The 26,677-nt window shown below is 49.0% G+C and overlaps 3 protein-coding genes across 4 annotated transcripts in view; 1 reads left to right on the top strand and 2 right to left on the bottom strand.

The window, feature by feature from the left end:
* The first annotated feature begins 1,023 nt into the window (after positions 1-1,023).
* Positions 1,024-7,987, top strand: Hnrnpab (heterogeneous nuclear ribonucleoprotein A/B). Of its 2 annotated transcripts, XM_036197800.1 has the most exons (8): positions 1,024-1,244; positions 1,326-1,572; positions 2,341-2,509; positions 3,377-3,535; positions 3,691-3,822; positions 6,158-6,266; positions 6,952-7,092; positions 7,356-7,987. In XM_036197800.1, exons 2-8 carry the CDS (start codon positions 1,349-1,351, stop codon positions 7,424-7,426), a joined length of 1,005 nt encoding a protein of 334 aa, XP_036053693.1. In that variant the 5' UTR covers positions 1,024-1,244; positions 1,326-1,348; the 3' UTR covers positions 7,427-7,987. The 2 variants fall into 2 exon arrangements, with proteins under 2 accessions (XP_036053693.1, XP_036053695.1); XM_036197802.1 differs by lacking the exon at positions 6,952-7,092 and having other exon boundaries at positions 1,026-1,244.
* Phykpl (5-phosphohydroxy-L-lysine phospho-lyase) lies at positions 5,729-26,677 on the bottom strand. Its single transcript, XM_036197799.1, has 13 exons — positions 26,576-26,677; positions 25,828-25,946; positions 24,729-24,888; positions 20,546-20,620; positions 19,929-20,016; positions 19,736-19,852; positions 17,509-17,591; positions 17,033-17,258; positions 10,652-10,806; positions 10,322-10,411; positions 9,419-9,549; positions 8,238-8,306; positions 5,729-5,955 (listed from the first exon to the last, which is right to left on the bottom strand). The coding sequence occupies exons 1-13, from the start codon at positions 26,632-26,634 to the stop codon at positions 5,927-5,929; spliced, it is 1,401 nt and encodes a 466-aa protein (XP_036053692.1). The 5' UTR covers positions 26,635-26,677; the 3' UTR covers positions 5,729-5,926.
* Col23a1 (collagen type XXIII alpha 1 chain) overlaps positions 25,909-26,677 on the bottom strand; it is a 298,678-nt gene continuing 297,909 nt past the window's right edge. The window contains exon 28 of the mRNA XM_036197798.1: positions 25,909-25,946. Coding sequence (XP_036053691.1) covers positions 25,920-25,946 — 27 coding nt within the window. The 3' untranslated portion in view covers positions 25,909-25,919. The remainder of the gene's footprint in view (positions 25,947-26,677) is intronic.

The raw sequence follows: 26,677 nt of genomic DNA, 5'->3' as shown, positions 1-26,677 counted from the left end.
TAGCCCTCTTTAACAACATTTCATACATGATTTTAACAGGAATGATATTTTCCCCAAAAACAAATTGGTAGACTAGACTAGACTGTGTAGCTTTGGAGCCTGTCCTGGATCTCACTTTGTAGCCCAGGCTGGCCTAGCACTCAGAGATCCGCCTATCTCTGCCTCCCTAGTGCTTGGATTAAAGGTGTGCGCCACCAGCCGAAAGACCTTATTTATTTATTTTTGAGCTGAGGATGGAACCCAGGGCCTTGCGCCAAGCGCTCTACCACTGAGCTAAATCCCCAACCCGAAAGACCTTATTTTTAAAAAAGTCTTCTAGAATAAATGAAATGAAGCCAGGCATGGTGGTGGTGCAGCATAATCCCGGCACAGAGGGGGTGAAAAAGCAATGTTAGGAGGCAAGGCCAGTTGGCCCTGGGTTCGGTCCTCAGCTCCGGAAAAACAACAACAGAAACAAAACACAATCATCGTAAAAAAAATAAAAATTAAAAAATAAAAATCATCTATCGGTGTTAAACTGAAACCGGGAACCTCACAGTCCAACGGTCATGGCGCCAGACCAACACAGAACGCACCAGCCTGCATCACTGGAAGAGGCAGGAGCACCCGGCTCTCCGGACACCGAGGCTTAGGAGGAGGCCCCCCGAAGGCCTCGGATGACCCTAAGCACCCCGTATCTTGGAAGCCAAGATTCGGCTACTTCCTCCGGGCGACCTTGGACTTAGGGGCTTCCTCCGGCTCATTATCCCCTTTGGAGGGGCCGGGGTTGTTAGTGTGGGATGGGGTGTGCGGAGGGAGGGGATGACAGACTACCGTGTGGTCCCCGGCAGCAAGGGACACTGGAGGACCCTGCCGGATGACCGGAACCGTACGCTGTTCTGACTCGCGCGCGTTCTAAAACGAGGACAAAGCCCGCCCGGATCTAGAGCGCGCGCGCGGCAGCAGCCAATGAAACGCCAGGGCGATGGTGAGTGGCGGTTGGCGTCAGCCAATGGGAATATTTCTTGTTACGAGGTGGTCCCCGGCTCCGGCATTATAAAGAGCTCCACGAGTTGGCATTGTCAGGCGGTGGCACCGCGCGGGAGGGAGCTGAGGTCTGAGCTGCGGTCTGTGTACGGCGGCGGCCGAGCGGAGCGACACCGTCGGCGGACGCGGACGAGTCCCCGGGGGTGCGAGCGTGAGCGCGGCCAAGCCCGCGGCGCCTTCCGCGGCGAGTAGGGCCTCGCGGCGTCATCGGCGGCGAGGTAAGCGGCCGGGCCGCGGGCGGTGGGCGGGAGCTCGGGGAGTGCCGCGGGGCCTTGACGTGCCGTCGCCGCTCGTTGCAGGAGCCGCTGCGGCCTGGCCGACCATGTCGGACGCGGCTGAGGAGCAGCCCATGGAGACGACGGGCGCCACCGAGAACGGACACGAGGCCGCCCCCGAAGGCGAGGCCCCGATCGAGCCCGGCGCTGGGGCAGCGGCCCCCGCAGCCCCGGCCGCGTCTGGGGGCGGGACCACGGCCACCCCGAGCGGGAACCAGAACGGCGCCGAGGGTGATCAGATCAACGCCAGCAAGAACGAGGAGGACGCGGGGTAGGTGCGGCCGCGGGCCGCCGGGCCGCCGCCTTTGTTCCGGGGCAGCCTTTTGTTGGCGCCACGCGGCGGGCGGGGGGAGGGGCGGGTGGCCCGCCGAGCGGTGCCCGGCGCGCTCCCCGGCGGGCCCAGGCGCGGTTACGCGCACTAGAGTTTGCAGGAGTTTGCGGGGTCGACTTTGCGGCCGCCCTGGCCTGCTCGCGCGGTGCTTAGGCTGCAGCGGGCCTCGAGGCGGGAGGCCCCGGAAGAGGAAAAGCGGTCGACCTCGACTCGGGCTGCGAGCGCTGCGTCGGGGCTGCGTGGGCGGAGTTGGCGCGCGGCGGGCCCGGCCTAGCCTGCCTCGGGTCGAGAGGCGGAGTCACGGCCTGAACTCTGGGGTTCTCTCGGCCCCAGGAAACGCAAGAGCTCCTTGGGGCCGGTTCTTGGGAGGCGGGGGAAGAACGGAAAAGGAGCTCGCTTAGACTCAGGAGGGCAGGACACGCTAATTTAAGATTGTGATGGGTCGTGGGTGACGTTTGTGACCAGGTTGGCCGTATTTCCCCCCCACACACAATGTGTGGCTATACAATCTCGTGCAGCTGCTGTGAATTCCAGTTGAGTCGGGATTGCAGAGTAACACAGGAGGGGGTAATTTGAAAGGGGCGCCATCGCAGACTGGCCCAAGGGGCGATCTCTTTGCAAGCCCTTGCCAGGAAATTGTATTCGAGTCAGGCGTCTGTAAAAATCACAGCCCGCTCCTAAGGTTTGTGATCATTGTCTTTCTTTCAGAAAAATGTTCGTTGGTGGTTTGAGCTGGGATACCAGCAAAAAAGACTTAAAGGATTATTTTACTAAGTTTGGAGAGGTCGTTGACTGCACAATTAAAATGGATCCCAACACTGGACGATCAAGAGGGTTTGGGTTTATCCTGTTCAAAGATTCTTCCAGTGTGGAGAAGGTAAGCTGGGTGTTTAGCAGCAGTCTATTAGGTTTCTGAGCCCTAAGGAACTCCTGTGCACTGCAGTGTTTGATGAGACAGAGAGCTTAAATTCCTGTTTTGGATGATAGTACAGATTAAGTGGGTTATATGTGAGTGAGTGATTCTGGAGGATTACAGTTCATACTATTTTAGAAGCTTATTGAGTACCCTGCACCAGTGAGATGGGCAGGAACTAGAGTCCCGCCTTCAGCCCTCCCTTATTGCCTTTTTTATATCCTTATTCATGGGCTTGGTGATAATGTTTTTACTATGGGGATTGCAAGTCCAAGATTGCTGTGTGGATAGGTGTTTTTTTTCTTTTTTTCCTTTTTTTTCTTCAAAAATAAGGAAGAAAAGGAAAGCAAGGAAGGAAGGAAGTTGTTTTTTATATACAGTTTTTTTTTTCTTCTTTGAGACAAGGTTTCTCTGTGTAGCTTTGCGCCTTTCCTAGAACTCAATCTAGCCCAGGCTCTGCCTGCCTCTGCCTCCTAAGTGCTGGGATTAAAGGCACCACTGACAGACATTTTATACAGTTTTAATGGGGATCTCAAATCCTGAATCTCAGGAAAAGCGAAAGTGCATGCATTTATGCAGAGTAGAGAGGATTTCAGCACTAGATTACCCCGTGTTTGTCACTGCTGTTTAATGGAAGGAGGTGGGTCTAAAGTTGGGACTTCTGGTTAGGAAGAGAGTAGAGCAGGGACAAAGGCTGGTGGGGGTTGGTTTATAGGAGTTCATCTGTATGGGAAGTTTGCAGAACATTGGATTAGGAAGCCAATTAAGAGAATTAAGCCCAGTTTGTATAATTGTGTTGGTTAGAACCTGATATAATTCTGTTTTACACAGGTCTTAGACCAGAAGGAACACAGGCTGGATGGTCGTGTTATTGACCCTAAAAAGGCTATGGCTATGAAGAAGGATCCTGTGAAGAAAATATTTGTGGGAGGTCTGAACCCTGAAGCCACAGAGGAAAAGATCAGAGAATACTTTGGCCAATTTGGGGAGGTGAGTATGGCTTTATTCTTTCTGGTCCTTGTTGGCCTTGCCTGGCTGGAGTATTAGTAGGGTTTCTTACCTTTCAGTGGTCTTTTCTTAGCAGGTTTGTATGTTCTGGGGTACTAGAGGTTTAAACCTGAGCTTTGCTTATTATGTTTTCACAGATTGAAGCCATTGAGCTTCCAATAGATCCCAAGTTGAACAAAAGACGGGGTTTTGTTTTTATTACATTTAAAGAGGAAGACCCTGTGAAGAAAGTTCTGGAGAAAAAGTTTCATACTGTCAGTGGAAGCAAGGTAAGGTCTCAGAACTCTGCCTTACTTGCCTTTGACTCTTGGAGGTATAGATTAGATTGGGTTCCTTCCTATAGTAAGACCTTAGTGTTTTTCTACCATACACAATGCTGGTTAAAACCAGATGGTCTAGTATTTTTTTTTTTTTTTTTTTGAGACAGGGTTTCTCTGTGTAGCTTTGCGCCTTTCCTGGAACTTGCTTTGTAGACCAGGTTGGCCTCAAACTCAGAGATTTGCCTGGTGCTGGGATTAAAGGCGTGTGCCACCACCGCCTGGCTAAATTCTTCAGTAGCTGGGCAGTGGTGACACATACCTTTAATTTTATTTTTTGAGCTGAGGATCGAACCCAGGGCCTTGCACGCTCTACCACTGAGCTAAATCCCCAACTTTTTTTTTTTTTTAAGATTTATTTATTTATTTTGTATACAGCATATATGACTGCAGGCCAGAAGAGGGCACCAGATCTCATTACAGATGGTTGTGAGCCATCATGTGATTGCTGGGAATTGAACTCAGGACCTCTGGAAGAGCAGTCAGTGCTCTTAACCTCTGAACCATCTCTCCAGCCCCTAGTCTAGTTCTTTAAAGAGAAGCTGGGCTGGAAACAGCTGGTTCAGTGGCTAAGACCACTGGCTCTTCAGTAAGACCCTGTTCCATTCCTAGCACCCCTGGTGGCTTATAACCATCTATAAGCCTGTAACCACAATTCAAGGACTCTGCTCTCTGGTGGCCTCTGTAGACACCATACACTGTATGCACAAGCTGCATTAATAAAAACCAAAATGGGTGTAAGGAGGCAAAGGGGAAGCCAGGCTTGTGTGAACAGAGCTGCTGACTAGATTCTTTTGGTGCTTGCGTTAGTGGTAGGGATGATAGTTAGTGTACAGTCCAGGGATTATGAGACTTGCAGTGATCTCTCAGAAGGAAGATTCTAGAGCTCAAAAATTTCCATCTCTAGTGATATTTTTCCTGCTCCAGAGCTTCTCCCATTTGGGTGTCCCATTTAGTCAACCCTACTGTAGGCAAAAACCTAAAAAGCTCCCTGGGATCCTGGAAACTGACTGTAAGTGTGGAGTCATGGTTTAGTGGAGTAATAGATTTTCAAGTTGGTTAGGAGGAGAGAGGGTGTGGCTCTGAGTTGAGCTTATTGGAGAAGGGAGTAGCAGCCAGATAAGGTGGGTGAGGCTCCAGGAAAGTTCTTTCCCTTTCATGGGAAGTTTTAAAAGCTTGGGCTGGGGATTAAAGCAGACAGTTGGGTGGGGCCTTCTTAGTTATTCCAAGGACAATGACTTTTTTTTGGTGTGCCCTAATGTGAAGTAGTAGGAAGAGCTTTTGAGGTCTCTGTGGGAGTGAAAACTGCTGTTGGTGGGCCTTACAAATAAATACTCACATTACTCAGTGTCCTGCCTCCCCCAGCCCTGCTTGAGATGGGGTTTCTTTGTATAGTCCACGCTGTCCTGGAACTCAACTTTAGACTAGGCTGGCCTCCAACTCACAGGCCTCCCACTGCCCAATTTACTCAGTGTCTTTAATCCAGTAAGATAAAGTATAAGACATACAGTGCTAGGATAATAATATGCATCTTCCTGCCCCCTTTGGAGACAGAATCTCACTGTTTTCCTGACCTCTATAAGAACCTGCTAGTCTCAACTTGAAAGACTTCTGCCTGCTTCTGCCTCTAAGAGAGCTGGGATTAAAGGCATGTGCCATGCCTACCTTGATTTTATTTTTAGGGTTTTTTCCAGACAGGGTTTCTCTGTGTGGTTTTGGTGCCTGTCCTGGATCTCGCTCTGTAGACCAGGCTGGCCTCAAACTCACAGAGATGGGCCTGGGTCTGTCTTTAATCCTGGGATTAAAGGCGTGTGCCACCACCCTCTTGGCTTTTTTTTTTTTTTTTTTTAAATGGGAATGTGTCAGGACTGTCTTTAGAAGCATACACTATTAAATAGAAGCATTTATATCCCCTTCAAAGTTTTCAGGCATAAAAGTGAGTCTGATTGGGTCCTGTTCCGGTTTAGATGTGAAGCTGATCTCAATGGACCAATGCTTAGAGTAGGGTGGCAGGCAATGGCTTCCAACAAAGCCTGGAGGTCAGTTTGCCGTCCTGTTAGGGTATTTGAGTAGGATGAATATCTTCTGTAAAAAGAGAAGAGTTAAAAAGCTTAGTACTTGTGGCCTATAGGAATTTTGACCTTGCCCATATGGCTAGTTTCTCCAGTTAACCTGTTTGCATCCCTAAACTTTTGGTTTGCTGTGGCTGGAGCAGATAGAGGTCTTTGCAGCATCCTGACCCTGAGCTGTCCCACAGGACTTGACCCAGTGTCCTCTTGGCTTTTAGTGTGAAATCAAGGTTGCCCAGCCCAAAGAGGTGTATCAGCAACAGCAGTATGGCTCTGGGGGCCGAGGAAACCGCAATCGAGGGAACCGAGGCAGTGGTGGAGGTGGAGGTAAGTGGAAGCTGGATGAAGACTTTCCCTGCCTGCAAGGAGCTTTCTTTGCCTGTCTTGGGATTGCCTCTTGGTGTTCTGTGTAGTAGGGGTGGGAGGGCTGGGTGTGAAGTGGGTAGAGCTCAGGGATAGGAGTGGTTTTCCTGGGTGGAGGCTGTGTGCTTGTGCTGCTATGGCTCATGGCTCCATGGAATGAAAGAGCCTTCTCTTTCTCATTGTGCAGCTTGGGGCCCCAGGCCAAGGGGGCATTTACATTGCACTGGGAGAATGAGGGGGGCACAATGGATTGTGCTTAGCTTTGTGGCTGTCCTGAGTCTTGGTACACACATACCTGTGGGCAGAAAGGCAAAGCTGTGCCAGGCGCTTAGCTCCTTCCATCCCAGGCCCCTCTAACTCCAAAGCCTGAACTGCATCTTTTTTAAGGCAAAGCTGCCAAGGGAGGGTGGAGGTGATCAGAGGGTGATTTTGAGTGTGAGTAAGCTTCCTATATACTCCCAAGTGAAGTTACTGGCCTCCTGGACTGCAAGGCTTGGGCCTAGGGCCCTCTATACCAGAACAGTAGCCTCTTGGCTTCAACTTGAGTTGCCATAGTAACCCCGCCACCCAAAGGGCAGGATTTCCTCCATCCTAGCTCCTGCGTGTGCTAAATGGTCCATGGGCCCCTGTGCCCTGCTCCCCCCCACAGGTCAGAGTCAGAGTTGGAATCAGGGCTACGGCAACTACTGGAACCAGGGCTACGGCTACCAGCAGGGCTACGGGCCCGGCTATGGCGGCTACGACTACTCGCCCTATGGCTATTACGGCTACGGCCCCGGCTACGACTACAGTAAGTAGGAGAGGGAGGCCCCATCTACTTCCTCCTAGGGGAGGCAGGTCAGATAGTGCAGGGGCCACTGCAGCAGGGGCTTTGGAGTCAGACAGGCCTGGTTCAGGCACTGGAGCTACACATGGAGCTCTACTCTAGTTCCTTCTCAGTAAAGTGTGAGAAGTTGGTGTTGCTGTGCAGAGGTTACATTGTGAGGATGTGGTAAGCGCCTGGCACTGGGTAAATGTACAGTTTAGTAGCCACAACATTGTTCTTATTTCTAGGTCAGGGTAGTACAAATTACGGGAAGAGCCAGCGACGCGGTGGCCATCAGAATAACTACAAGCCATACTGAGAGGCAGCAGGAGCGGCCGACTGACGACCGCACACGCTTTGTTTGGACGCGGAGTGAACACAATTATGTACCAAATTTAACTTGGCAAACTTTTATGGCCTGTCCCATGTGCATCTTATTTAAAATTTCCCCCGGAAATCACTCTCCTGTTTACTATTCCAGAGCTCTAGTTGTAGGCAGCGTGTGGCGTCTCAGAGGCCAGAGCGGCTTTAGGGGGCTGATTTTATTATTACCAGGTTACCTTGTACTAGATTGGAGGGTCTGCTTCCTGCTGCCGCTCTGCAGCCTGGACCTGTGGACCCTGGTTGTAAAGAGTAAACTGTATCTTAGGAAACCAGTGTCACCTTTTTCACCTTTTAATTTTATATTATTTGTGTCATACATTTCCAGTAATGGAAGTGTTAATTTTACTGTACTTTTTGGTACCTTTTGGGAATCTAATGTATTGTAAGGTATTTTACACGTGTCCTGATTTTGCCACGACCTGGATATTGAAGCTATCCAAGCTTTTGAAATAAAAATTAAAAAACCCCCACGCCTGGGTGAGTGTGGGATGCTCTGTGAGGCCTTGCCCAGTGTTGGAGGTGCCAGATACTCCTGGGACTAGGGTCTCCTGTAGCTGTTGTCCTTCAGCTATTTTCCTACCTGAACTTTTCAGTCACCATTTTGTTTCCTGTAGCCTCCATATCTAGAGAATGTTTTATCACATATGCTCCAAATCCTTAGTTTCTATCATTATTCAGCAAGTGCAAGTTGTAGCATTCGGGACCGACTTACCTGGTGGAGGTGGGAATAAACAAGTCCCGCTTACCTGGAGGGTGCTTGACCGAGTTTGGCTGGATCCTCAATGTTTTGCAACTTCTTACTTTTTCTTCCATGTCTAGAAAAAAAACCCACAGATGACCACCGACCTACCCTACATGATTCCCCATTCTCTTCTACCTTCAGTTTCTAGGATGCTTGGGGTGATAAAGATTGGGTCCACTGTCTGTCCAGGCTTGTGTGTCCCACCACTTCCCTAATGCAGATGGTCCCATGCATGAGCCCAGAGCAGTTTTTTTTTTTTGTTTGTTTGTTTGTTTGTTTGTTTGAGACAGGCTTTCTCTGTAGCTGTGGAGGCTGTCCTGGAGTTAGCTTTGTAGACCAGGCTGGCCTCAAACTCAGATCTACCTGCCTCTGCCTCCTGAGTGCAAGGATTATAGGCGTGTGCCACCACCGCCTGGCTCAGAGCAGTTCTTTTAAGTCTAATCAATGATATTCTAAACACAAAGAACTCTTAAGAGCCGTGCCAGTTTGAAACAGCGACTAGGAATTGGTCTTAACTTGTTAACACTTAAGTGCTGGTTTCTTGTCTGCTGAGATCTGAGCTTTGTATAACAACTACCACACTGGTATATAGTCATTTCCAGTTTGGTGGTTTCCTAAAATAGAGGGAGACCTTGGACAGCTCTTGCTTGACCTTGAGTGATTTAGAGGTTATGAGGAGCAGTTCATTGCAGTCAGCCATTCATTTTACTCCCTCAGCAATTCAGGGTGCTCCTAGCTTGAAGATAAAATGAATTTTTCTAGTCAGTATTTAGGGCATGCACAAGCATGGATTTTTCCTGGAACTCTAGACTGGGCAGGGATTAAAGGTAGGCACCACCCACTACTGCCCCAGTCTAGTGTGAGGACCTTCCCTCTTTTTTAAATAGCAGGCAGTCCAGGATTATCTTGAATATCGTCTTCCCCTGTTCACCTGCCTAATGCTGAGATCACAGGTGGTTGCCACCCTGCCCAGCACTATGTTCCACTATGCCTTTTAGTGCATGCAGGTAATGGTTACAAAAGCCATGCTTTTGTGCTTTCTGACATAGGTACTTTGGCATGTCTTGTTATGCTCCCTGGTGCATGCAGGGAGGCTCTAGCTACTGGTTTTATATATTTTTGGTGTTGAGGATCAAACCCAGGGCCTGATACATGCTGTCTAGATAGGGGTTCTATCAAGTGTACCGGTTAGAATGTCATCCAGTTTTGCTACTACATGTTGTGCATTGCCCAGGCTGAAGCACATTGGAGGCTTGAACTTCAGGACATTCCTCCCAGGGCCATCAGTGCTCAGTAAAATGTAGTTCTCCTTCAGCCTGTAAGGAAAAAAAAGACACTTTACAGCCTTTATTCTTTGTCCTTTAACTGTACTTGAAGATAAAAGTGTGATCAATTAATTGGTCCCTGCCCAAGGTACACTGTCCGTTGTGCTGAGACTGCTACTGTCTTATGTAGCTCTGGTTGTTATGGAACTTGTAAGACCAGGCTGGCCTCCAGCTCAGAGTAAGCCTATTCCTGAGTGCAGGATTAAAGGTGTGTGCCACCTTTCAGTTCCACAAGGTTTTACTAAGTTGCTCAAGCTATTCTTGAATTCACCTTGTGGACCAGGTCTTAAAGGCTCTGATTATAATCCAGCTACCATGTCACCATGCCTACCCTGCTCATTACCTCTACCTAATCCAGGTGCTGGTGGCTTGAGGGGTGCAGAATGATTACATTCTTTTTGATTTCCCAGTCTTTGTCCCAGAAAGAAAAAAGTGGTGTCAGACCCAGGGCAAAACCCAGCTCTGCTTAGGGTGACTACAATTAAGAACACTAACTTGGGCCCTGGTATATACTTTACCACCTGAATTTACAATCCCCAATCCCCACTGGAGTGGATATGATGGCTGAAGCTAGTTACTACTGTGTAGGTAGATGAACACATTTTACAATGTGAATAAAGGCACATTCAAACCCAGGGTTTTTTCATGGTTGGAGTAGGTCTGGTAGAAGGGGTGGGTATCAGACGGCTGGAGAGGCTAATTGCTTGAGGCTAAATGACCCATAGTGTTTCCTGTTTGGGGAAGGCAATTTAGGAAGAAATACCTGGAGACCAAGTATTCTGCCTCTTCAGTTGCTGGTGTCCTCAGGGTCTCATCTTTGATCAGATCCACACCGATAAAGAGCCCAGTGCCCCTGAAGGAGGTGACATTTTTACAGCTGTGGTCCTTACCTCACTCTGCCCTGGCCTTAGCTGCCCCCTTCACCCTGGAGAGTGATCCTGATGTGGGCTGGAGAAAGGCTGGGGATCTTCAGAATCCCAGTTCCTTCTAGAGAGTGGATGTAGGCATTTTTATCCCAAGGTAGGGAAATAGAACAATGCTGAACTCTTAGCAGGTATTTGGTTAGTCATGCCTGTTGCACCCAGAACCTTACCTGACATCCCCAATAATAGGATGCTTGGCTTTCTGCTGGCTGAGGTGCTCCATTAGGAAACTGCCCACATTACTGGCATGAGCCTGGAGCTGTTCTGTTTCCAAGACATCCAGGACTGCCAGCCCCACAGCACAGGACACTGGGTTGCCTCCAAACTGAACCAAGGGACAGCAATATCAGATGCTCTGCCACACTGGACCACGATACCATGGAATTGCCACAAAAAGACAATTGGGAAGGCTATAGGCCCAAAACCTTTACACTTGGGGCTGTCCTCTTCATAAACTGGTCTCTCCTGGGGGCCTTCAACCCAGGTTAGGTATAAAGTAAGCAAGAGGGAACTGGTCCAGCCCCTCCCCTGTCCTCTGTGGGCACCGTGCATGCACATGGTACACAAAGACACACAAATCTTTTGAAAAGCCAAACAAACAGAAATGAGGATTGGCTCAGTTAAGAGTTCCTGCCTAAACTGGGCAGTGGTGGTGCACACCTTTAATTCCCAGCACTTGAGAGGCAGAGGCAGGTGGATGGATCTCTTGAATTTGAGGTCAGCCTGGTCTACACTGCTAGTTCCAGCATAGCCAAGGTTACACAGAGAAACTCCATCTTGAAAACGAGTTCCTGGCAAACTGGAAGCCTTGGTTTCACTCTTGAGCACTGAAAAATGAGGGGTGGTGCTGTATGTCTGTAATCAGTGAAGTTAGAGGAAGGAGAATCAGGTCCCCTTCAACTACATACAGAGTTAAAGGCCAGCTTGGGCTCAATGAGACCTTTCTCCAAAAAATAAAATCTGTTGTAATTGGGGAGATGAATAGTAGGTAGGACCACTTGCCACCGTAAACATGACATGAATCTCCCAGTATTGATCTAAAAGGCTGGGCAGAATTGCATGTGTCTAATCCTAGCAGTGGAGGTGAGAGGGTGGAGGCAGGTGGTTGACTGGAGGGAAACTTTCCATGTAAGAGAAAGCCTTAGAAGACTATCAGCACCCACTTCTGGCATTTACATGTGCATACATACCACACAGTAAAAAACAATGTGGATTATAAGGTAAAGTTCCTGCAGAGATTGATGACCCAGAACCTGGGGAAAGGTGAGAGAGGACCAACTCCACAGTGTGGTCCTCTGACTTGTATGTGTTCTGGGGAACACATGCAACACCCCTCAACATATACAGCATGTATATGCAAAGTAACAAACCACAAAAGTCACTCATCCCACCTGCAGGCTGAGGTATGACTGTTTGAGCCCAGGAGTTTGAGGATAGCTTCATCAACAGTGTGATACCCACTTCTAGTGCCAAAAATAAAAAACCAGAGCCTCAAACCTGTGGAAACAAGCCAACTTAAAAAAAAAAAAAGACTTTACAAGACAGAGGTACAAAAATATTTGAAAAAGCTACAAGAGTCTGATAGCTTAGAATGGATATTTGTCTTTCAAGTTATATGCTGAAATCATACTCATGATGGTATTAAGTAGGACTTGCTGGGTGGTAGTGCCTCATGCCTTTAACCCCAGCACTTAGGCAGAGGCTAGCCTGGTCCACAGAGTGAGTTCCAGGACAGCCAGGGATATATAGAATCCCTGTCATGGTGGGGAGAAAAAGGACTGGTGGCAAACACCTATATGTCAGTAACATTCAAGAAGCAAAAGCAGATGGATCTCCTGATGGCCAGCCTGGTCTACATATTCCTGGCCAACCAGGGCTGTATTGTGGGATCATTTTTAAAAATGTGTGTGCAGGTGCATGTCCATGTGGGTGCAGAGGTCAATCTAATCCTGGATGTGGTGGATGTTCTTTTGAGAATCTCTCATTAGGCTCTGGAACAGACCAATTAGACTCTCCTGGCTGTCCAGCAAGCCCAGGAATCCAGTCTCTCTGCCTCCTAGCCCTGATGTTACAGGCCTGTGCCACTAAGCCTAGTCTTTTATATGGGTTCTGGAGATTGGACTTGGGCCTCATGTTTGCAGGGCAAACTATATTATGGACTGAACTATCTTGTCAGGTCCTTATGGTTTTGTTTTTTTTTTTTAAATTGTGTCTGAGGAGAACAAGACACAACCTAAGGGTGCAAAGTATTTGGGCTCGAGCACAACCCTGATCTTTTGTGGTGCTGGGATCAAACCAAGGGCCTTGTATCTGCTAAACATATGCTCTACCACTGAGCTACACTTCCAGCCCACAAACGTCACTGTAAACAGATAAATATAAAAGTTCTTATATACTGGGCAAGATGCTTAATGCCCTATATGTATTCAACTGTTTTACAAGTCCCTCTCACCCAGGATGATGATGATTATTATTATTATTATTATTATTATTATTATTATATTGGTTTTTTGAGTCAGCGTTTCTCTGTGAAACAGTCCTGGCTGTCCTGGAACTCTCTGTAGACCAGGCTGGTCTCTGCCTCCTGAGTGCAGAGTTTAAAGGCCTGTGCTACCACTGCCCAGCATGCCCAGGCAGGATATTAAGTCAGCAATTTTTACATAGGATTTTTTTTTTGAGGTTCAGTCTTTCCTAAGTATAAGCAACAACCATAAAAAAACAAAAACAAACAAACAAAAACTAGACGGAGTTGGGGATTTAGCTCAGTGGTAGAGCGCTTGCCTAGCAAGCGCAAGGCCCTGGGTTCGATCCTCAGCTCAAAACTAGACAAACTGGATCATCTAAAATGTATTGTTTACTTTTATTATATTTTATTTTTTGGTTTTTTTCGAGACAGGGTTTCTCTGTGTAGCTTTGCGCCTTTTTCTGGATCTCGCTCTGTAGACCAGGCTGGCCTCGAACTCAGAGATCCACCTGGCTCTGCCTCCCGAGTGCTGGGATTAAAGGTGTGAGCCACCACCTCCCGGCACTTTTATTTTTTGAGGTAGAGCTTCACTAGGAAGTGTAGACCTAGCTGACCTATAACTCATTATTATGTAGACCAGGCTGGCCTCAAATTCAGCAGTCCATTTGCCTCTGCTTTGCCTAGTTTCATATAAAATGGTAAAAATTTTCGGGCCAGTGAGATGATCAGGGAGCTCAGTAGGTAAGAGCCAGATGTGCAAGTCTAATGACCTGAGCTTGATCCCTAGAATCCAGGTACCAAGCAGCACAGAGGTGCATGCTTAATCTCAGAATTTGGGAGGCTGAAGCAGGAGGATCTGAATGAGTTTGAAGCTAGCCTGGTCTACAGAGTGAGATCCATCTCAAAACCAAAACAGAGATGATTGATGGTTTCTTATAAATATATAAAGTGAAGACTGCTGCCACTGGATGAATATATTCACAGAATACACTATTGGCAGGACACTAAGCTCAACCTAGATATGTGTGCTTGCATGGGTATTTCACACAAACACAGACACATGCATATACATAGGAATTTCCACAAGCACTACCAACTAAAGAGTGGAAAAGGCCGGGCGGTGGTGGCGCACGCCTTTAATTCCAGCACTCGGGAGGCAGAGCCAGGTGGATCTCTTGTGAGTTCCAGGACAGCCTCCAAAGCTACAGAGAAACCTTGTCTCGAAAAACAAACAAACAAACAAAAAGTAGAAAAGACACAACCTAGCATTTCTTTTTTTTCCTCCCTGGAGCTGAGGATCAAACTCAGGGCCTTGTGCTTGCTAGGTAAGCGCTCTACCACTGAGCTAAATCCCCAACCCCACAACCTAGCATTTCACAGAAGAAGGAACACATGGACAGTAAGCAGAAAGAGGACTGTGGAAGAGGCTCAGCAGGTAAAGGGTCTTGTCTACAAGCATGAAGCTGAGAGTCTGATCTCTGTAACTCACATTGGTGGAAGGAGAGAACTGATTCCTGCAAGGTGTCCCCTTGTGTGCACACAACAAGGTACATAAAAATCTACTAAAACTCTAAAAGACATGGAGATGCTTCACAAAACCTGAATTTGGGGAACAGCATATCAAAACCACATGGATCAGCCTTTTATTTCTCCCTAGACTGGTAAAATTTTAAGCGTTGATGAGAAGTAGAACATGGAAGTGAACTGTAATCCTGGCACTCAGCTGGGACAGGAGGATTGCCATCAGTTTCAAGTCCCATGGATTATGTATTCAGTACCAGGCCAGCTAGGGCTGTTCACAGTAAGACCTTCTCACAAAACAACAAACCCCACCAATACACTACTGGTTAGCTATTGTGACCTGTGAAGTACTTTGGAAAACATTTCATTATCTTTTAAAATTGAGTATGGACACACCCTCTGGCCCAGCAGTTCCATGTCTGGGTTAATTTGTAACTGATCTTTCTGCATATGGAGAACAGACTGTTAAGAATTTTCATAGTTGTACTGTTCACAAGAAACGGAACAGTCTCAGAGCACATCAGCAGACATGGATGAGTCAAGTGTGAATGTTATAAAGCAGGGAAAACAAGTGAGTGATAATATAGATGGTTCTTGGTAATATAATGTCAGATGAAAAATACAAAATCCTTAGTATTAATGTGCATTATGAGAGAGTTCAAGTAAAAGCATGCATATGCCTTTAATCCCAGCACTCGGGAGGCAGAGCCAGGTAGATCTCTCTGAGTTCGAGGCCAGCCTGGGCTACAGAGCTAGTCCAGGACAGGCACCAAAACCACACAGAGAAACCTTGTGGAAAAAACAAACAAACAAACAAAGAGCTACTAGAATAAACAACATGGTTTTAGAATCACCAGTGAAGGGACAAACACCAGGCTAGATGCAGGTCAGAGTCAGGATCCTTCCTCCTTTTTATCTGAGGTGGCAGCTTCTCTCGGGTTTAGAGATAGATAACTCAGCGGGTTAAGGTACGTGTGGTCAAACCTGGTGGACTGAATTAGATTGCCAGAACTCATGCTGGAAAGAGCACATGACCTCAGAAAGTTGTCTTCTGACCTCCACACACAAGTAGCTGCATATGCACTCATACACAAATAAATGTAAAAATCTTAACAAAAATGGTCAAGTAGCCAGCTAAGTAGAGGGGGGCTATCCAGAGATAAGGGCTGAATTTAGCTTACGCACTTAGGCCAGGGTCAGGCCCCACTGGGTCATCTGCCTTCCAGGTAACAACCCTCCCTCTGCAGCAGACTAACTACTGCGCAACTACAGACTTTGCTCTTCACTTCTCTGTCTCCCTTACTTGTCCCCCAGCCCTGTGTCTACTTCCTGCTTGGGATGTCCCTTCTATTCTCACAGCAGACCATGATGTTCTGGGTCCACTAAGCTAGGCTCTCCAGTGTCACAATCAAGTCCAGGAGCATTTCTTGCCATGACATCAAGCCCACCCAAGGCAGAGGCTGTTTGTCATTTGGGCAGAGTAAAGTCTGCTGAAAGCACCAGGGCAGATGCCATTTCCCTTGCTCAGACTGACCCTCATTGCCTATCTGACATCTTGCCAAATGCTGACTTCCTTAAAAATTCAAATGGCTTTTTGTGGAAATAATGAGTCCACAAGTCCAATCCTGCTCCTGGCCAGATCCAGTCTCCTGACTCCACCTTTTTCTCTACACTGATGGCCAGAGATTTTTCCAAAGGGTACTTTAGACCTCATCTCTCTCTGAAGGAAACCCTTCCTTGGGAGTCAGATGCATAGCTCAGTGGCAGAGCATTTGCATAGCACTAATAGGCCTGGATTTGATCACCAGCACTTTGAAACAAAAGACAAAAAAAGCAAAGCCAAGCAACACACCCCTTGCATAGTTTTGCCATGTTCAGGAACATAGACTCTGTTTCTGTGATGGGAGGAGGCTCTGGCTGAGGACCGAGCCTGTTCCCACCCTGCATCAGCAGTCTCAGAGCTAACAAGCTGGCTGTGCATCAGCTTCAGTTAGGGAGAAACTTCGGCCTGTGCTCCAAGGACAGGGAGCCATCCTCCACAACATGATGTGGACCTCCTGTCTCCAAGCTGATCAAGATACTCACTCCTCACTCAGGTTCTTCAGCTGTCTGACTCCAGCATCTGCCACAGGTAGGCAGCTTCTGCTGGAAGGGAAGGGGCTCTTACACTCTGTGTGTTTTATACAACCTTACCTGTGACAGCATTTAGATTGATTTTGAAAGATGTTTTACAGTATTAAAAAGTCTGATGTGGGCCAGGTGAGGCAGCACACACCTTTGACATCAGTACTTGAGAGGCAGAAGCAGGTGGATCTCTTGAGTTTGAGGCCAGCTTGGTCTACAGAGTGAGTTCTAGACTAGTCAGGGCCTCTATTGCTGTGTCCCAGTCTCTCTCTCTCTCTTAGACACACAGACACACACACACATAATGAACAAAAACCTGGTGTGTAGCTCCCTGGAGGATGGCATTGTAGAAATCTGTGTGCTGGGCACAGTGAAAGCCCCAAAGCCTTCACTGACTAAGTGAGTGACAACTAAGAGAGCCCTGGTCCTCAGCTTTACTCACCGTGTTGAAGTATTCGACACCAGTGGCTTCAAATGCCCTTGACACGGCTTGGGTAGTGGCCACGCAGGCAACAGGGTGACCATTGCCGATGCACTTGCCCATGGTGACAATGTCAGGGGCAAAGTTTTTCCCCTCCAGCTGGAAGGCCCAAAAGTGCTTGCCTACTCGGCCAAACCCAACCTGGATCTCGTCTGCGACAAAGAGCCCTCCAGCTCTATGAATATGCCTGTGGAGGAGAGATGGCAGACAGGGCTCTGGTGAGAGAGACTCTGGAAAGTCCTGGGGTGTTGAATCTTCCATTTGGGCAAATGGCTGGCTTTCTCAGGGCCATTATTTCTTTAAGGGTTTTGTTTCAGAAACTTGAGGCAGGCAGGCAGGCAGGCTAGGCTATAGTTGGAATTTGGAATAGATCTCGGGAAACCCAATTAGAAAATTAAGTCTGCCCTCCCTTGGGCAGAGCCTGCCCCTCTACTCACTCTGCCACCTTGGAGAAGTAGCCAGCAGGGGGAATGATCTGCCCACCCACACTGGGCAGGGACTCGGCGAAGAAGGCTGCGATCTGCGGGTGAGACAGAGGAGTTCAGTGTGCCTTGCTAATACAGGTGACGCCCCTTCCTTTGGATGCTATGCCACATCTGAGGGTGTGGCTCGCCCCCTGGATGCCTCCATCCTCTTGCACTGCACCAGTCAACTAAATTCCCACCTCCTAAACTTTTTCTTCCCAGTCCCCATGTGGTGACCAGCAACAGGCTCACCTCCCTTAGAACAAAAATGTGGCTTCATCTTTACCTGTACCCTCCTTTAACGTGTCTTGCATTGTCTCATGGCTGTCACATTTGAGTCCACTTCTTGTCCCCAGCTACTGCAGACAGCTACTTCCTGTCTCTCATATTGCCCTTGGGAGGATGCTTCAGCGCAGACACTGAGGTCATCATCTCTGTCCTTAAAACCCTTCACCCAAGCATGTTTTTCCCCACTGTGTTCCCACTTAGGGCTGCTTTGGAGGCCTTATGGGACAACTGATGGAGTGGGAAGATGGTTTATCTATCTGTCTGTCTGTCTATCATCCATCCATCCATCCATCCATCCATCCATCCACCTACCTATATCTAGCTAGCTACTGGTCTCTCTCTCTCTCTCTCTCTCTTTTATATATACAGTGTTCTGTCTGCATGTATGCCTGCACGACAGAAGAGGGCACCAGATCTCATGACAGATGGTTGTGAGCCACCATGTGGGTACTAGGAATTGAACTCAGGACCTCTGGAAGAGCAGTCAGTGCTCTTAACCTCGCCCGCTATTGGTTTCATGAGGCAGGGTTTCTCTGTGTAGCCATGGCAGTCCTAGAATGAACTCTGTAGACCCTCAAACTCAGAGATCTGCCCACCTCTGCCAGAATCCTGGGATTAAAGGCATGGGCCATCACACCCAATATCATTGGTTTTTTTGAAGTGTTTGTGGAGCATTGGAGCCCCCTGATAGTTCTGCTAACCTCTCTGGCATCACAACCTACCTTTCCTTTCTAAACATTTAGTTTGCTGGTTACTCCTTCAGTCTTAGAGAGCCCAGTTGCTAGCACCATGGGCCTTCCTTGTTTTCCCAGGGTATACACTCGTGTCTGCCTCTCCACAGAATCCCTATTGACTGCCCTGGGAAGACAGCCTCATGGTCCCTGTCTCTAGGCTGCCCTAGTGAGACATATCCAGCATGCAACTCAAGACAGAGAACAGCCTAGGCCTCGGGTATCCTGCCTACTTGTCTAGGCCCATCTGACAACCTGCTCTACCTGCCCAGTCACACGGTCCTCATCTGTGCGTAGGTTCCTGTTCAGGAAGCTCTTCCTTTCCTGCCTCCTGCCCTCCCTGGAATGGCTAAATCTTCCTTTAACTACATAACTCCATAGTAACCTCCTCAAAGGAGCCTCCTTAGATCTACACTGCTCCAGCCTGGGTGCCGGAGTCCACACTCTCCAGTATATTAAAACTAGAGCCTCATGGCCTCTCCACACTGGATTCTCAAATCAAGACCAGGGTCTTATTCTGCTCTTTGGTTCAGTACTGGGATTGAGTCCAGGATGTCTCATACACATATCCGAGGCAAACTCTCTGACACTGAGCTACATCCTCACTGCACCCCCTCCTCCTTTTCTTTGAGATGAGGACCAGTTCCAGCCCTGATTGGCCTGGAACTCCCTATATAGACTATACCGGCCTCAAACACAAATAAATCTATCTGACTCTGCCTCCTGAGAGCTGGGATTGAAGGTGGTCCTACTACACCAGGCTTCCCACTTTTATTTTTTTTTAACTTTTAAAAAAATTCCAGGGTTGGACAGATAGCTCAGTGGTGGTTGCTCTTCCAGAGGACCTGAGTTCAATCCTCAGCACCCACAAGGTGACTCACAGCCATCTATAACTCTAGTTCCTGGGGATCCAACATTCTCTTCTAACCCCCAGGGGCACTGCATACATATGGTAGACAGATATACATGTAAGCAAAACACCCATACACACAAAATACTAAAATGATTTTAAAAAATTAAAATTATTTTGTATAGAGTTTACTAAGTTGCTCAGGTTGGTCTTGATAGATAGTCCAGGTAGCTAGAATAATGCCTGTACCACCAGGCCTGGGCTCATTCTACTCTCCAACTGTCTGGGCTCTCAGCATCTGTCACACAGGATTTGCCATGGGTGTGGTTACCTTCCTGCCTTTCTCCTGTGCAGTGTTGATCACATGCTTCACCTCACTGGCATAGGCCTCTGCTGGATTGGGGTGGTCTTCTCGATAAGGGCCCCGGTAGGTGTCTGGGAGAGGAGCCTGTAGGGAAAGACACTGCCATGTCATCTAGGTTTTGGGGTGGAAACTGACCTGTTGCTGATGTAGGCGTGCATACCACATGGACCCATTCCTTCTGGCCATCCAGGTCCCGGAACTTGTAGGGACTGATGTCGATCAAGGAGCTCAGGTGACCGTGGTAAGCACTAGGGAGAAGGAGGATGTGGGCTTAGGCCCTGGTGGTGTTTACTCCTGGATGAACCACTATCTACCACTTTTGAAGACAAAGCATAGGGGAAGGGCAATCTTTCCTACTCAGGTACCAAGTACTTGAGCTGGGGATGAGTGCAGGCTTGGAGTGACTTCCTGCAAGGCCACTTACTGGCATGCCACAATTCTAGTCACCTGACTACTCTGGGTTCAGTTTTCTCTTCTGTAAATTGGGGGCGCAGGGTTACAATACATTTTAAATCTTAACTGGTCTCTAATTGGCCTTTGGTCTCTAGTGCACTCAACTGAATCTCCAAATGCTGTGGGGATGATTTCATTCCCCAGCTGCTGTTCTCAGAAAGGTGGACTGAAGACCTCCAGGGAAGTGTCACTGGGGTCTGGTTTTCATGTCACCCTGGTTTCCAGTGGCCCTGTATCTGCCTCTTCTCCGCTTAAGGCCCCAAAGTCAGAACCCTGTGGAGCCCAGGCTCTTGAGAAGCAGGGTCGTGGGTTGTACTTACTTACTGGTCCAATACTACCACATCCTGGTGTCCCGTGTACTGGCGAGCCAGTCTCAAGGCCAGGTCGTTAGCTTCTGACCTGTGACAGAAAATACGGGCATTACTTGGAACACCACCCAAGCGCTTCCCATGGAGAAGGCTCCTTCCATCACTGGGAGCAGCATCTCAGGACACCATTCCCTTGGCAACATCTAGTACCTTCTGTGTATCAGGAGCAGGGCAAAAACAGGAGGTGCCCTTTTAAAACTTACATTATGGTGCATCTGTTTTGTTTTTTTGAGAGGCAGCGTTTCTCTGTATAATAGCCCTGGCTGTCCTGGAACTCACTCTGTAACTCTGTAGAGTAACAGGCTGGCCTTGAACTCAGAGATCTGCCTGCCTCTGCCTCCGGAGTGCTGACATTAAAGGCATGTGCCATCATTGCCCAGCTCTGATCTATCTTGAAAGCCAAACAATGAAAGCAGAGTGATCATTTCTGTAAGTGTCAATATTGGGCACAGGGTGCTGAAGAAAACCCATGAGGCTCTATGTAGGTAAGAGGGTATTATGGGGTAAAATGTGTTCTCCTAAAACTACTACATTGAAGCCCTAACTCCTAGTACCTCAGAATGAATTGCATGTAGCTTCATTTGGAGATGAGGCCTTTAAGCAGATTAGTTAAAAGGAGGCCTTGGGGCAACCCCAGCCCAATCTGATTGATGTCCATATGAGAAATGGTGTGGATTCACAGAGATACAGGGACATTTGCACAGATCCTGTGAGGTGGATTCACAGATACCAGGGCGTTTGCACAGACCCTGTGAGGTGGATTCACAGATACCAGGGCATTTGCACAGACCGTGTGAGGTGGATTCACAGATACCAGGGCGTTTGCACAGACCCTGTGAGGTGGATTCACAGATACCAGGGCGTTTGCACAGACCCTGTGAGGTGGATTCACAGATACCAGGGCATTTGCACAGACCCTGTGAGGTGAGTGGGAGGGCAGTCATGTGCTAGGTAAGGAGCGAGGCCTCAGAGAACACGGACCCTGTTGACATAAAGGTCTTAGACTTTTAGCTTCTAGAACTTTTGAGAAAGTACATTATTTTTACTTTCTCTTTGAGATAGGATTTCTCTACATAGCCCTGTCTGTTCTGGAGCTCATTGTGTGGCCAGACTGGCTTCAAACTCACAGAGATCCCCTGCCACTGCCTCTCAAGTGCTGGGATTAAAGGCACCACCATGTGTGCCCTGAGAAAATACATTTCTGTTGCTTAACCTCCAAGTCTGTAACCTTTTGTTGTGGTTACCTTAGCCATCAATACAGTGGGGTCAGTGATACATCTGTAAAGAGGTAATGCTTGCCCTAAATCCTGAGGAAGATTCTAGGACTCTGGAACAGAACTACAGGCCCTGTTCTGTTTGGTATATTCAGGCAACTGAGGGAAGGAAGCCAGGCCAACGAAGCTGGGACAGAGAAGTGGAGAGAGATGCAGGGCCGTGTTCTCAGGACTGAGGAGGAGCCTGGCTGTCTCTTCAGCAGCATGCAAAGACAAAGAGACTACGAAGCAAAGAAAGGGTGTGACTCTGGTCTCATTTTAGGAGGCAGCCTCTGGGTGTTTCTAAAGGAATGAGGTGAGAGTGAGGAGGCCCTGCAGGCTGCCTGGGTGAGAGCCATGGGGATGAGCTAAAAGAGATGACCCTGGGGCAGATTAGGGAGGACTGCATGTGTGGTTTTTTCCAAGCACATGCAGGTGGCACACACCTTTACTCCCAGCACTTGGTAGGCAGAGGCAGGCAGATCTCTATGAGTTCTAGGCCAGCCTGGTCTACAGAGTGAGTTCCCAGGACAGCCAGGGCGGTTACATGGAGAAATCCTGTCTTGAAAAACAAAAAAGAAAAACAAAACCCCCAAATAAACAGCTGGACAGTGGTGGCGCATGCCTTTAATCTCAGTACTCGGGAGGCAGAGCCAGGCGGATCTCTGTGAGTTCAAGGCTAGCCTGGTCTACAGAGCGAGATCCAGGCCAGGCACCAAAACTATACAGAGAAACCCTGTCTTGGAAAACAGAACAAAACAAAAACAAAACAAAACAAAAAACCCCAAACAGCAATAACCTCCCCCCAAAAAACCCAAAACAAAAACCAACCAACCAAAAAAGAAGACAACAAAAACAACATCAAAATAAAAACAAAAAACAAGCACAAAACGAAAAACCACACAAAAACCCAGGTCCCGGGGAAAATCAGCCATTGTTCTTAACTGCTGAGCCATCTCTCCAGCTCTAACATCTGGGTTTGTGATACAGATTTTCAAGTCACCAGCACATGGATAACCTTTTTTTTTTTTTTGCGACAGGGTTTCTGTGTAACAGCCCTGGCTGTCCTGGATCTCACTTTGTAGACCAGGCTGGCCTCACAGAGATCTATCTGCCTGCCTCTACCTCCGGAGTGCTAGGATTAAAGGTGTGCGTCACCACGCCCAGCTCATGGATGCCATTTAAAATTCCAAGCTGATAGATGAGATCATGGGGGGGGGGGGGGGATGATATGGGACCTGCCGACTGAACAGAGGAGTGGCCCCAGCCACCAGAAGCAAGAGGAAAAAGCCTCTCTAGGGAGAATGACAGCCGTCACACTGGCGAGGAACAGGTAAGGGAGTAGAGAGGTCGCAGGACTTGGCAGCATAAAGTCACTGGAATCCATACAGAAGAACTTGGTGGAGGGAGACACCAGGAACTGCCTTCCCTGTGCCCATCTCCCTGATCTTTACAGAGGGTCCCAGTCTAGGCCCTTCTGGCTCCTAACCAGCGCCCCACTTCCTCCCCTGCCCCACTCTTTAATACTGTGGTACTAGGGATGGAAAAGCCTTGTGCACATTGAGTAAACGCTCTACCAAGTCCCTGCAGCTTCTTACCTGTGAAATGAAGATGGTAGGTTCTACTGCTAGATTCTTCAGGAGACTGGAGACTGTTGGGGGCAATGGCACCTGTGGCTGCTCCTATAACCCAAATGCTATCTGTTGGAATGTTCTTTAGACCTGTGGTGATCATCTTGCTGATTCTGTCATCGCTGCCACTCCCAGTGCTAGCCTCTCTTGATCTCTCCATCATGGTAGCATCACTTTCCTGATTAAAACCCTTCACGGGGCGGCTGGAGAGATGCTCAGCTGTTAAGAGCATCGGCTGCTCTTGTAGAGGACCTATTTTCAGCCCCACATGTAAGCTCACAACTGTCTGTACGGCGGTTCTAGGAGCTCTGAAACCACGCCACGAGCATCAGACACGCACACCATGTATAGACATATGTGCAGGCAAATATATTAAAAACATCAAACACTGACACATATTAAAAACAAGCATCGCCGGGCGGTGATGGCGCACACCTTTAATCCCAGCACTCAGGAGGCAGAGGCAGGTGGATCTCTGTGAGTTCAAGGCCAGCCTTGTCTACAGAGTGAGTTCCAAGACAGGCACCAAAACAACACAGAAACCCTGTCTCGAAAAACAAACAAACCAAACATCAAAAACACTACCACCACTAGGAAAAAACAAAAGCAACCCTCACCCCAATTCCTTATAGCTTTCTAGTGGTCTTAAGAGAAACACATCTTCCCCAACTTGGTTAAGGGACCACTCACTCTTTCCTCTTTTGGGTCACCAAGCATGCCTTGCCCCTTCTTGTTACAGGGCCTTTGCCCAGGCTATGCCAGGTGGTGACGAACATTGACAAGAATCTTTCCCCCAGGGGGACAGCCTCCTCCCTTAGCTACCACCTCAGGAGCTCTTAACATCTACACAGAGGCACAGTCAAGTCAGGTCCCTCGCTGCTTCTGGGCCTCATTACTCTGTATTCTTGCTCCAGAAAAGGACCCTTCCATAATGTCACATTTCTCTGAAGAACTATCTGATGCCCCTTAAGCTCACTGAGCCACACCTGAGGGCTGAATCCGTGAGGAGGAACTAAAGAAATCCATGACTTCACTAAGCCTCAGTGTGCCTGGAGGGGAGCCGATGGTGTCCTTTACAGAGGAAGGACCTGGAGCCCACAGGAAAAGCTCCAGAGTCTACAGCCAGGAAGCTCAGAAGCCTCTCCTTGCGCTGGGCTCCACTGCCCCAGGCAGCTTTTACTATGCTGCACCCACACAGCTGACTTTCTTCTTTGGATTTGTTTCCAGCGGGGCATGTTGGCCTCAGTTCACTTACCCAGAATTCAGGAAATAAAACACAGAGAGCTCCTCCGGCAGGGTCTCCGACAGCCTCTGGGCATAGTCCACGATGTTGTCGTGCAGGTATCGGCTGTTGGTGTTGAGCACCAGGTTCTGCTCATGTGCGGCTTGGACCACGACGGGGTGGCAGTGCCCAACTGCAAGAGTGTCACCTCCATCACATGGGCGACTCCACTCAGCCAGCCCCACCAGATCCCCCCTCGGCTCCATCTGCAGATCCCTCCAGGGGGGATGAAGTTAATGAAGACAAGGTGCAAAGAGGAGCGTGGACTGGGGGAGCACAGGGATGATGTCCTGGAATGGAAGTTCTCGGGAGAGATTCCAGCAGAAGGGAAAGATGGTCCTGTAGAAACACTATCTAGAAAACCACTGTTTTTAGAGAGGTATCTTGAGACCTTCAGCTGGAGGAGAATGGTCAGAGGGTCAGGGGTAGGAACAGAGAGCAGTGTTAGTGAGCGCTTATCAAGCAGAGTCAAAGCAATTTCACAGTATTAACACATTATCCAAAACAGCTGAGTCAAGCTAGGTGCATTGCTGGTTGAGTTTTGTCTATTGGCCAATGAACAACAAAGCTCGGAGCATTAAGTAACACCCCCCCCCCCCTCTCTGTGAAGCCCTGATTGTCCTAAAACTTGCTCTGTAGACCAGGCTGGCCTTTAACTCACAGAGATGCACCTGCCTCTGTTGCTTGTCCTTTATCTGCCTCCAATGTGCCTTCTAACTCACAGCCTTCCTTCCCTCCGTCAGCTCTGGTGGCCCCAGTTGGTCGAATTCAGTTTCCTAGAGTCCCCCACAACAGTCAATGAGGCTGAGGGCCTGCTGTCATGACCCTGCACAGGGCCAAGGTCATGCTACATTGGTGGTCATGACTGGGCAGGCCACATGTCCAGCTTGCTGGGAGTTCCAAGTGGAACTTGGACCCTAACACCTGAAGCACTAACTCCGGCCTGGTTTAGCCTTTTCGGGCTCCTTCACAAAGATTGGGGGACCCTCTGCCCACGGATGGTAGTTCTGTTCAACCCAGGCTGCCAATCAGGTTTACAGCCTCAGCCTCCTCTCCTGCCCCACATACTGACCATGAGCCACGTTATTGATACAGTCCAGGAACTCTCGCCCTTGCTCATCATACAGGTACTGCCCTTGGCCTCGGATAATCTTAACAGGATCTTCAGGAAAAAAGAGTCTGCAGGAAGAGCTGTGGGGACAGGCAAGGAATGATGGCCTTGTCTAAGGATCGGGGTGGGAGGCTACGCTCATCACAGCCTTCCTCACTCCTTCACAGTTTCTGGAAAGGACAACAGCTTGCCTCCTCGTTCTATGAGGACAGGGCAGAAAGTTGCTGAGACAAAACTGTTTAAGCCTTGGTGGCTCTCTCAATTTTGCTTGCACATAACATCAGTCCCTCTAGTCCTGGTGAAAGATGCTTTCGGATAGCTTCTCGAAGAAATGCCCCATGTTAGGGAGCTGGATCTTAGCCCTTAGCATTTCTTGCCATCTCGGGGGGGGGGGGGGCTACTGCCCCTGGCTGGGGTGGGTGGCTAGCTCCTGCCACTGTCTCCTCTCCACGTGGAACCGAGGGTCCCTCTCACAGGCTAAGAGCAGACTTCCTCTAACCCTGCCGGTGACACGACTGCCCACCCCGGGCTAGGCCCAGCTCCTCTTGCAGGCAGCTGCCAGGGGCAAAGCCCGCACCCCGGCGCAGGGGACGTCCCGGAGCCGCGGGGTGGCCCACGGCCGCTTCTAATAAACTGAGGCTGAGAGAGGCGGGGAAGTCAGGGACTCGGGGCGGGCGCTGTGCGCGCCTTCCAAGCCCGCACCCGGTACCTGAGCAGCCGGCGCCTCAGGTCCAGAGTGGCCGCCTTGGCGCGCGAATCCGCGGCCATCTCGCCACGCTGCCAGTCGGGGCCCCGACACTGCGCGCCTGGC

The sequence above is a fragment of the Onychomys torridus genome, chromosome 8 (genome assembly GCF_903995425.1).
Source record: "Onychomys torridus chromosome 8, mOncTor1.1, whole genome shotgun sequence".
Lineage (NCBI taxonomy): Eukaryota > Metazoa > Chordata > Mammalia > Rodentia > Cricetidae > Onychomys > Onychomys torridus.
This window is presented reverse-complemented; position numbering and strand designations above follow the sequence as displayed.

Coding starts and splice junctions, on each gene's coding strand:
- Phykpl (XM_036197799.1), bottom strand. CDS start 26,634: ATGGCCGCGGATTCGCGCGCCAAGGCGGCCACTCTGGACCTGAGGCGC. Junction 20,621..24,728: donor TTTTATTTCCTGAATTCTGG/GTAAGTGAACTG, acceptor TTTCTGTCACAG/GTCAGAAGCTAACGACCTGG. Junction 5,956..8,237: donor CTCGGTCAAGCACCCTCCAG/GTAAGCGGGACT, acceptor CTCTTTTTACAG/AAGATATTCATCCTACTCAA.
- Hnrnpab (XM_036197800.1), top strand. CDS start 1,349: ATGTCGGACGCGGCTGAGGAGCAGCCCATGGAGACGACGGGCGCCACC. Junction 2,510..3,376: donor ATTCTTCCAGTGTGGAGAAG/GTAAGCTGGGTG, acceptor TGTTTTACACAG/GTCTTAGACCAGAAGGAACA. Junction 6,267..6,951: donor AGGCAGTGGTGGAGGTGGAG/GTAAGTGGAAGC, acceptor TCCCCCCCACAG/GTCAGAGTCAGAGTTGGAAT.